Source organism: Bufo gargarizans, chromosome 8 (assembly GCF_014858855.1).
Source record: "Bufo gargarizans isolate SCDJY-AF-19 chromosome 8, ASM1485885v1, whole genome shotgun sequence".
In the NCBI taxonomy this organism is placed as follows: Eukaryota; Metazoa; Chordata; class Amphibia; order Anura; family Bufonidae; genus Bufo; species Bufo gargarizans.
Window position 1 is genome coordinate 91,671,867 of NC_058087.1, and position 11,732 is coordinate 91,683,598.

The following is an 11,732-nucleotide window of genomic DNA, read 5'->3' on the forward strand; positions in this document are numbered from 1 at the left end:
AGACACGTTCCTGTCCCCAACAGCAGCAGGGCACAGCGTCGCTAATACTACCCTTTCTTCCTATCACATGTGTCAATTCAAGAGTTGCCATGTCATGTTGGAGCTTATCGGCCAGGAAGAGTGTAGCCACACTGGCGAGCAGTTGCTCAACTATATCAAGCAGCAAACATCCTGCTGGCTGTTACCTCACCGACTCCAACTGGGCAAGGTGGTCAGTGACAATAGGTACTACATCCTGGCCGCCCTGAACCAGGCAAAATATCATATTCTCCTTTCATGGCCTTTTAAAAAATGTACTGGCTTGCGCAAGGTGCTGGCAATGTCCAGGAGACTGTCCCTCTTTTCCACCATTCTCACATGGTGAAGAACGTTCTCCTGGACTTGTACCGTCAGAATGGTCTAGACCTATACAGCTTAATCTGCTTAAGTGCTGACATAATTGTACTAACCCATAGTCTAAAGGCTATGTAATATTTATGCTACATGGTGAATGACACAACATTTTAAATGCTGTTTGTTTGTTTTTTTACTTTGCATCCCAAAAAGTGTTATGGTTGGTTACATTGAAAAATTGTTGTTGGTCTTAAAAAGTATTATTGAAACGTGGCCCTGTCAAATCAAGAAAGAAGGGCTGCCAGAGGAAGCAGAAGAAGCAAGTGTGCACAGATTTACTTGGGCCTGCCCTCAGTGCACTTAACTGTGCAAATTTGCATATGGATTAAAAGTACATTTTCTCCAAAATGTAGCAACGGATCATTAAGTGAAATTTATCATTACATTAAACTGAGCTAGTCCTACAAGACTTTGTGCCTTGTAGCATGAGACTTCCTTTCAAATAATACAGTTATGAGTGCTACATACTGTCTTTGTAGAGGAGGGTCCTGCCAATTAATGGCTGCCCTCTAAGTAATGGAGCTGAGCCATTCTAGCAGCACCACTGGTTAGACAGTTTGCACCTGCTAGTCCTGTGATGGGTACCTTCCGACACCCCAGCTGTGGTAAAACTACAACTTGCAAGATGCACGTTTGCTTGGCTGTTCTCAGAACTCCATAGAAATGAATGGAGCATGATGGGAGTCGTAGTTTTACCACAGCTAGAGTGCCGGAGGTCAGCCATCACTGTGCTTGTCTATCTTTAGGCATCTTACTTGCAGCACAAGTAAAACAAATTTTGATAATTAAACTTTAAGGCCAGAAGTCAAACATCAATTTAATAGAAATGAGCAAATCAATTTCACATTGTTATTAATCTCCACAAAAAATATATATTTCTGCAAATCCTGAACTTTTGGGATTCATCCCAAAAGTCCACATTTTACAGATCAGGAGACAGATAAGAAGGCATCTGCCACCAAAATGGAATCATTTGGGACGATTTTTTTTTTATTAAAGTGCTGTGCATTTTTAAACTACCATCCGTTTACCCATAGCTATATCGCCTCATTCACACGTCAGTGTTCGGTCAGTGATTTCCATCAGTGATTGTGAGCCAAAACCAGGATTGGAGACTCCACAGACATAGGGTATAAGGGAAAGATCTGCTCCTGTTCTGTGTTTAGAGCCGCACCTGGTTTTGGCTCATAATCACTGATGGAAATCACTGACCGAACACTGACTGTGTTAAATAAGGCATATATGTTGCTATCACTTTGTCATTATTAATGCTTTCTTGGAGTTAAAGAGCTTGAAAGGGGCTGGATACGATCCTAGCAGATCTCACAGTGGACCGAATGTATATGAACCATATCAAATCTGACATTCAACAAAATTGAACACAAAACAAATTTTGTGAACGTCGCTTATCTCTACATTTTAGTTTATTTTTATTGTTTTTCTATATACCATTTAATCCCTCAGATGCCATGGTCAAACCTGACCACGGCATCTGAGTGTGCTGAAAAGGGGAAGCGCGCACTTCCGGTTATGCTCTGGCTCCCCTATGCTGTGATTGGAGGAGCTAGAGCTTGTGTGCAGCAGCCCCTGTCTTTGTAAATGACAGGAGGCTGCTGCATAGTATTTTCTATGGAGCCCTTGCCTGTAATAGGGCTCCATAGGAAAGCAGTAAAATCACCATAGACTCTCTGATAATAACAATAAAATGGTTGATTAGTACAGTTCCCTATGGGAACTATAATAAAGTGTAAAAAAAATAATAATAACATTTTTAAAAATAAAAAATTATATATATAAAAGTTCAAACCACCCACCTTTGCCCAAAATGAGAATAAAAAATAAAAATACACATCATGGGTATCGCTGCGTGCGTAAATGCCAGTATGGCACATAACAGGTAGTATTTAGTGTTAGGTTCCCATCTTATAGAGATCGCCTTGACGCCGCAGAGAGGCCCAAATAATTTTGCACAAAATGTATTTGCCAAGAATCTCAACATTAAATCTCAAAATAAGCGTAGCATTAGCACCAGAATATTTTCTATAACTATGGCATTATTGTACGTAATGTGTGTTTGCAGAGTGCTGTTACATTGTGCTTTTTTTTCTTCATGTGTAAATGCCCGTACTATCAAAATATAAAAGTTTTAATCCCATACGGAAAAAGGCAAAATGAAAAAAAGGGTCAAAATGGCCAATGTTTACTTCTCCTCCCACACAAAATTAAATAAAAAGTGATCAAAAATCAGTACACGTCCCAGAATGGTATCAATGAAAAGTACACATCGCCCCACAAAAAATAAGCCCTCAAACAGCTCCGCATACATAACTACAAAAAAGATATAGGGGCTAAGAATATGACAGCAAAAAACAAACACATTTTTAAAATTTTGTAATTTTTTTTTCAGTATCAAAATGCAAGGAAAAGTATACCGACCTGGAGAATGAAGATCACAAGTTAGTTTTACCGCATAATGAACGCCGTAAAAAAATAAAATAAAACTGTGGCAAAATTGCATTTTTTTTCCCAATTCCCCCACCTTCGGAATTTTTTTTTCCTGTTTCCACGACATTCTATGCAAAATTAAATGGTGGTGTTGGACAGTACAACTTGTCACACAAAATATATGCTCTTATATGAAAATGTGAATGAAAAAATAAAAAAAATGGCTCTGGAAAGGCAGGGAGTTAAAACGCAAAGTCAAAAAACCCTCCAGGGTAGAAAGGGTTAATTGGAGTTACCCTATGGCAAAATAGCTATAAATTCATGAAAGACAGTGTTATATTTTAAAAAGCATGATATGTTACCAAACTACATTGATGATCTTCTTCTCTTTTTATATACGTAACATTTTTTAGCTAAGGCTTTGGTGATAAATAGCATCCTATGTGACCTGAATGTCCTTGCCATTTTACAGTCCGTGCATTTTCTGTTTAGTACAACAGAAATACTTCAATAGAACTCAGGGCAATTAATACGGATCATTTGTTATGAAAGAAAAGACTACAATCCAGTTTGTAATGAATGTGCTTGCATTTTTTCATTTGAGAGATTTTCGAGATAAAGGGAATTTAATAGTCCAACTAAACAGTTCTTGTCTGGGGATGCTGTCACAAGCACATTCAGCTTGATGCCTCTAGACAGTAACACAAAAAGCTAAAACTATACTGTATATGCTAATCTAGAAGACAAAAAATGGTTAATTTATGCAAATCCTGGTTTTATGGTTGTACAGTTAAATAGAAGCTTGGAGTATCCCATGGCTACACTGTGAATAGTTTGTGAAATATACCCAAAATGGGGAAGGTAAGAAAATATTTTTTAACACTATCATTTTTGGGGTTAACTAAATAATCTAAGGTTTTTTAAAAAAAATGTCAACTAGATTTTTTCCTTATTGTTCCTTATGAATAAATATTTAATTAACAAATTAGAGTAAGTTTGCAAATAGGAAATTGTGTTATACTCTACCTCAGGCACGTAGCCTTTTCATGCAAATTAGAACGTACCTATTGTAAAACATTATTATGGAAAAAATACATTTTATTTATATGAATTAAAAACCCATTTAGAAAGTTTTCACAGAGATTTTCTTTTATGATTCTGAGTGCTCCTCTTAACAATTTTGGCAGATCTTACATCACTGCAGACTAGATCAAGATGGGTATTAAAAACAGTAGTCTTGATAAACTCCCATCCCAAAGTTTATATTGCATTACAAAAGCAGTACATGCAAAGCTTTTTTCCCCATTATTGCATTATGTTTAAATGCTTTTAATAATGCTCTAGGTACGTAGTTTTTCTGGTATGTTTCCCACAGACTTCGCTATAGACTTTGAAGGGGAAAAAAAAACAAATTTAAGCATTGCAAATTTACAATCTAAAAAACACCATTAAAATGGCAGAAAATCTTTTTAAAGATAAAATGGCCTCTGAATGTGTAATGGACACTTTTTTGTTTTTACCTTTCTTGCAGTTTTGAGTATTTTTTTTTAGCTGATTTTACTTTAAAGTCTATAGTGAATTATAAAATTTGCCACAGACAAAGCATTCTTTTTCATGGGTTTTTGTAGTGTTGCATTTTTTCATGAATATTCAACTCAGAGATTAGTAATTTAAAAACTTCTGAAAAACCCCATATTATATGAAAAAACAAACAAAAAATGCAAGAAAATCATAAAAATACACAACAGTTTCTACCACAAAAAAATTCTACTTTGTATAGACAACTAAATTGCAATCTTGAAATGTTATGAAGTGATGCAGCAACATAATACGGTATTAAAGATCATATTTAGATCTAAATGCATTGTTTCACAAAGTTAACACATTAAACATTGTACTGTAACTTTGTGACGACCTTGGGGTACATCTGCATGGTTTAGTTTCAGCATGCAGTTTTGGAAGCCAAGATCAGAAGTGGATCATTAACAGAGAAAAAGAATAAAGGACGGTTAAGACCTCTTTTTTTTTTATTCATTCCTGGTTTTGGCTGTCAAAACTGCATGCAGAAATATTGCCTTGTTGCCATACCCTTATTTAGGCCTCACATGGCATAGAAGGATATAATACTTGTGTGTCCCTCATCTCCTTTTTAGGATTTTTAGGTTATCGCCCCATACACTCATTGCAGAGTCTGCCAACAATGAATGCCTTCAAAGCTTCTCGTGACTCATTAAAATAATGGATTAAGCCAAGCCAACCTGACTGACTTCCCTCTCTCTCTCAAGGCCTCAAACCAGTTTTGGATGTAAAAATAGAATTTGTATATACTCTGTACAAATAACTGCAATTAAAATATAATCCCTTTTTTACAGATCATCTTTTATGAAGACAAAAACTTCCAGGGTCGCTCTTATGAGTGTAACTGCGACTCTGCTGACCTACACTCCTTCTTTAGCCGCTGTAATTCTATCCGTGTAGAGAATGGAAACTGGATGATCTACGAACATCCCAACTACAAGGGACACCAGTACTTTCTAAAGAAAGGGGAATACCCAGATTACCAGCAGTGGTTGGGTTTCAATGACTCTGTGAGGTCCTGTCGACTGACTCCACAGGTAGGGTCGTTTATTGTTATATCAAATGTATAAAAAATAGTAATGTGTTAATTTATTTAAAAATGTAAGACCTCTTTCTAATAATGTTTTTGTTTTAGGCATAGAATAAGTTTTTAGACAAAATATATCCACTGCAAAACTGATGCAAAGTTTGCATATAAAAAAAAAAAAAAAATCCAGTTTTACCAATTGATGCATTTGTATGTAATAAGTTTAACTGATCCTCCTCTTACATTCAATAGATTTTTGCTTGATTGCAACTGAAAGCACTGCATAATATTTTTGCTGGATGGAAAAGTCCTGTCTATGTATCAGTCAGTTTTTCAAGTAAAAACTTGATCAGTTTAAGGCCTCCTGCACACGACCGTATGGCTTTTTCAGTGTTTTGCGGTCCGTTTTTCACGGATCCGTTATTCCATTTTTTGTTTCTGTTGTGTTTCCGTTTCTGTTCCGTTTTTCCGTTCCGTTTTTCCGTATGGCATATACAGTATACAGTAATTGCATAGATAAAATTGGGCTTGGCATAACATTTTCAATAGATGGTTCCGCAAAAAAAGGAACGGAAACGGAAGACATACGGATGCATTTCCGTATGTGTTCCGTTTTTTTGTGGACCCATTAACTTGAATGGAGCCACGGAACGTGATTTGCAGGCAATAATAGGACATGTTCAATCTTTAAATGGAACAGAAAAACGGAAATACGGAAACGGAATGCATGCAGAGTACATTCAGTTTTTTTTGCTGAACCATTGAAATGAATGGTTCCGTATACGGACCGTATACAGAACGCAAATAACGGCCAGTAAACGGGGGGGGGAAAAAACGGTCATGTGTAGGAGGCCTAAGGCTACATTCACATGAGCATGTGATTTGCGGTCCGCAAATTGCAGATCCACAAAAAAAGGATGACGTCCGTATGGCGTTTTTTTTGCGGATCCATTGTAACAATCCTTTTCTGCAAAATGGACACGACTAGGACATGTTCTATTTTTTTGCAGGGCTATGGAACGGACACATGGATGCGGATAGCATACAGTTTGCTGTCCGCATTTTTTACGGACCCATTGAAATGAATGGGTTCGCATCCTATCCGCCCAAAAAAATTACACAGAAACAAAATACTTTTGCGTGAATGTAGCCTTACAGCACATGGCCGTATGTAGTTTGCAGTCCACAAGAACGGATCCACAAAAAATATGGATGATGTCTGTTTGCATTCCGTATTTTACAGAACGGAACAGCGGCCCCCTAACAGAACAGTACTATCCTTGTCCATAATGCAGACAATAATAGAACATGTTCTATTTGTTTGCGGAACTGACAAATGGACATACGGAAACGGGATGTACACGGAGTAACCAGGTTTTTTTGTGGACCCATTGAAATGAATGGTTCCGCATACAGTTCGCCCAAAAAAAGGATCTGACACTAAAAGATAATACGTTTGTGTGCATGAGCCATTGCTGAAACAAAAATGTGGTCTGAAAGAGCACTAATACATTTAATGAGTGGTTACTACCACATATAAACACAACTCAAAATTTAAAAAGAAGACTTCAATATATTGTCAGAGGTGGATGAATATCTTTAAAATACAACTAAATAAAACTATTTTAAGCACTCTGTTGTATTAAAAAATATAAACTTTAAATATATCAATGATAATGACAAATATTATGCATAAGTTATTCTTTCTTCTAGCACCGTGGCACCTTCAGAATTAGAGTTTACGAGAAGGAAGATTTTGGAGGTCATATGATGGAATTAACAGAAGACTGTCCACATGTCCAAGAGAAGTTCCATTATAATGATATTTGCTCCTGCAGCATCCCTGAAGGGCACTGGATCTTCTATGAAGAGCCCAACTATAGGGGACGTCAATACTACCTGAGGCCCGGCGAGTACAGAAGATATTCTGAATGGGGTGCAAGTAGTTCCAGAGTGGGCTCCTTCAGGAGGGTTCTGGATCTCTATTGATGCCTTCAAGCAAAATCTGAAACACTGTTGTAATTACTATTAATAAAATCAACATTGCTATCTTTAATATATTCATTTTTTTTTACTTTCCCCAAATCATGCTTAAGTCTCTCAAATCAGTATATGAACAAAAAAATATATATATATTTTTTCTACTAGCAAGAATAATAATAATTAAAAAAAACTATACGTACATTAAAAACATTTTATATGCATAAACCATTATATAAATTTATCCTGTCAGGGCTTTTATGATGATGTCCAAGGACAGCATAGTGTAGTGACAAATATGTCAAGTTAATCTGAAGTTGTTTTTATACTACTTCCTGTACATGCTAATGAATCATTTTATACTTATCACTGGACCCCTTGCTGCAGTTGAATCCTTGCTGGCCATGTACCGCACAGTTTGACATGCAAGATCTTAAAAAAAAAAAATACACATTGACTACTAAGTGACAGTGCTAAAATCGCTACACTACAGCATGATATATATATATATATATATATATATATATATATATATATATAAAGATGGCAGCACCTGGAAAATAAACCAAAAAAAAGGAAAAACAAATGGGTGCACAGCCCAAACGGGATACAGCTTACCCAATATGAAAAAGCAAAAAAGCAGGCAGCACTTCAAGGTAAAGGTGAAAAATATTCAAGACTTTATTCACCCATGTGACAAGGCAACGTTTCAGCTCAGTGTGAGTCTTTCTCAATAGAGAGAAAGAAAGACTCAGCCAGAGTACTGCCTGCTTTTAGTAATATATATATATATATATATATATATATAAATACTGCAGCAATACTCAAAGGTACCCTAAGTTGAAATTGAGCTTCAAGCCTCCATTTACGTACTTTAAGTTTCCACTCGGTCACATTTTTTATTTATTTTTGCTTGGGGTGATTACTGCAGCAATACCCACAGTGTTGCAGCAATATACCTGTATGTTCATTTGAAATTGAGCGTCAAGCAAATATGTATGATTACTACAAGACAAAATTTATAGCTGACATGTACCTGTGTGTTTTAACGAGAAATTGATCTTTAAGCCTCAATTGACCATTTACATATATTTAGTTTCCACACAGTCGTATAAAAAAAAAAAATTGGGGGAGATCTTTCAACTTAATTAAGCAGCATATATACATGATTACTGCAGCAACACCCACGATCTGGAAGCAATCTACCTGTGTTTGTGAAGTTGAAAAAGACCATCAAGCCTCAATAGTCTATTTACATATATTAGTTTCCACACAGTTGGAATTAAAATTTCTGGGGGATGTTAAATGTAATTAAACTCGCATACACATGTGATTAATACAAGATACAAGGTATAGCAGCAGTCTACCAGTGTGCACGAACGAGACATTGCACATCAAGCCTCAATTGTCCGCTTACGCATCCAAAAGGTCGCAATTTAAATTTTTGGGGGGACTTGATGAACACTGGCCAGCACATAAAAGTATCTTTGAGGGATAACAAATTTAGATCACAATATTTGTAGGGACTAGAGTTGAGCGGACACCTGGATGTTCGGGTTCGAGTAGTTCGGCCGAACTTCCCGGAAATGTTCGGGTTCGGGATCCGAACTTCGTCCCGAACCCCATTGAAGTCAATGGGGACCCGAACTTTTCGGCACTAAAAAGGCTGTAAAACAGCCCAGGAAAGAGCTAGAAGGCTGCAAAAGGCAGCAACATGTAGGTAAATCCACTGCAAACAAATATGGATAGAGAAATGAATAAAAATAAAAATAAAATAAATAAAAATTAACCAATATCAATTGGAGAGAGGTCCCATAGCAGAGAATCAGGCTTCACGTCAGCCACCACAGCAACAGTCCATTGACATATATTTAGGCCCAGCACCCAGGCAGAGGAGAGAGGTCCCGTAACAGAGAATCTGGCTTCATGTCAGCAGAGAATTTGTCTGCATGTCATAGCAGAGAATCAGGCTTCACGTCAGCCACCATTGTAACAGTCCATTGTCATATATTTAGGCCCAGCACCCAGGCAGAGGAGAGAGGTCCCGTAACAGAGAATCTGGCTTCATGTCAGCAGAGAATCAGTCTGCATGTCATAGCAGAGAATCATGTAATGATTGTAGTGGATGGCACTCCTGTTGATGGTAGTCGGTGCTCAGTGGAAGGGGTCTATCAGAGTATACTCATATAAACCACGGCACTCGAAATATTGCAAGATAAGATTCTTTTTTATTTATTGTCCATCCCAAATGGATCTTTTTATAAGTACACTGGCCAACGTTTCGGTCTGTTTAAGACCTTGATCACGGCCTGAAAAATATATAGGTACAACATTTTTTAGTACCTCATAGGTACAATATTAATGGACAATAATAGGTACAGAAATTGTCAAAACAAAATAATAGAAAAAGTATTACAACTTCAATAGATGTCTATCATAAAGAAACAGTAGAATAGATGAATTAAGTGCGCCTTATGAGGCAGGCTGGATAATGCTTGGCAGGACGTAGAAGTTGTCTGTGTCGTCGTTATAAGAATTATATAGAGACCTGTATATAAAAGGGTCATAGAGTATGTAAGTACAAGTTACTCTACTACTGCAATCGACGATGTGGGTTAAAGCAAAATCATACTTGTGTGATCACAGAGAGTGGTCATTCATTAGCCTATGAAGAAAGCTCACAGAATAATCATATCAAGAAGAAATGCAAATATATAGATATATAAATGTCCTGGGTTTGACATTAAATATAGTGCAAACATGTCTACTGGATAAGCTTGGAGCTGATGAAAGCCATATTAATGTAGCTATACATTGATATACCTTGTGAGGGCCATATCAATGTAGCTGCATGATGGTATAAATTGTAGTCAGGATTCACACAGATAGATAATGGGGATCAACAGTAAAACAAAGTATAGTGGATCCAGGAGAACACTAATATTAAGCATATATAGGGAACCGCTACAAGTAATGCGTCTGGCATATTGATATAACATAATAAGACATGTGATGAAGACAGACCTTAGTGCGGGAGACCGGAGGTATCAGGGAGGACCTGGTATGTCCGTGCTGGTAGCGAGTTTAAATAGGGAGATAGGGGAGAATTTGCGCCGGCGCCGGCGTCTCTCTGCTTTTGCCGAGGTATCGCGAGGACAGTGACGTCACTCGCGCATGCGTAGTGATTGGTATTCACAAGTTAGATAGAGCCAGGGCTCGCTTTGTATTGCGCATGCGCTGGGAGATAAAGGAACGTATCTATGAGAATCGCTACAGTACTGGATGCTATATGATGTACTGTATATGTTGAATGTACAATATAATCTAATCGGCTCCAAGATGTATACTATATATGAAAGTCTATTATGGCAACTAATAGATAACACTCTATGATAATATACTACGATAATATACTCCACTCTATGATAATATACTACCTGTGTTGTTGAGACTATGGGGGTCATTTTGTCTGTGGAAATAGGAGAAAAGAAAGTTAAATTCATAGAATATACAATTTTCTGAACAAATAATTAATAACAGCATACAAATGGATATCCTAATAGACTTATTGCGTTATAGTCTATTTGTTCGTATGGGTGCTGAGTTTATGGAAAAGAACATATGAAACGTCAAATCCAAGGAATATGGTTTTCTTTGATTCCTTACAGAAAGTTGTTTATAGGTTAAAATAAATCCTGAAATCAAAATCCCTGTTCATTCCATGGGGGAAAAGAGTCTTTAACTCGAAGATCCAGAAGGATTCCCGTTCTTTGAGACGAGCGATTCTATTGCCTCCGCGTCGGCTTTGTGGCACATATTCTAGCACCTGAAATTGAAGCTGGTTGATCTGATGTTTATTTGATATAAAATGATGTGGGACCGGGAGTTCAGTTCTATTGCATCGGATGTCGGACTTATGTTTGGATATACGGTCACGTACGCATTGGGTCGTTTCGCCTACATATGCAAGGCCACATGGGCATTTAATAAGATACACTACAAAGGATGAGTTGCAAGTATAAAAACCTTTTGCTTGGTAGATTTTGCCTGAGTGGGGATGTGTAATCCTGTTTCCCTTCATGACATTAGTGCACTGGGCACAATGTAAGCATGGGTAGGTGCCCGTCTTGCGGGGGGCCAAAGTGGTTTGTCGTATTTGTGGTAGGGATGAGCCCACATCAGCCTGTACTAATTTATCTTTGAGATTGGTGGGACGTTTATAGCACATACGGATTGGGTTACTGAACTCGGACACTTGGGGATATGATCGTTCTAATATGGACCAATGTTTTTTAATTATATTTTGGAT

General features: G+C 37.3%; 1 protein-coding gene across 2 annotated transcripts; it reads left to right on the forward strand.

Annotated features, from left to right (window-relative positions):
* Positions 1 to 3,690: 3,690 nt before the first annotated feature.
* Positions 3,691 to 7,432, forward strand: LOC122944614 (gamma-crystallin 1-like). Of its 2 annotated transcripts, none has more exons than XM_044303075.1 (3): positions 3,691 to 3,699; positions 5,211 to 5,453; positions 7,157 to 7,432. In XM_044303075.1, exons 1-3 carry the CDS (start codon positions 3,691 to 3,693, stop codon positions 7,430 to 7,432), a joined length of 528 nt encoding a protein of 175 aa, XP_044159010.1. The 2 variants fall into 2 exon arrangements, with proteins under 2 accessions (XP_044159010.1, XP_044159009.1); XM_044303074.1 differs by lacking the exon at positions 3,691 to 3,699 and adding an exon at positions 4,319 to 4,333.
* Positions 7,433 to 11,732: the final 4,300 nt, after the last annotated feature.

Excerpts from the sequence above, each read along its gene's own strand:
- LOC122944614 (XM_044303074.1), top strand. Across the intron at positions 5,454-7,156 it reads CCTGTCGACTGACTCCACAG|CACCGTGGCACCTTCAGAAT; the intron begins GTAGGGTCGTTT and ends TCTTTCTTCTAG.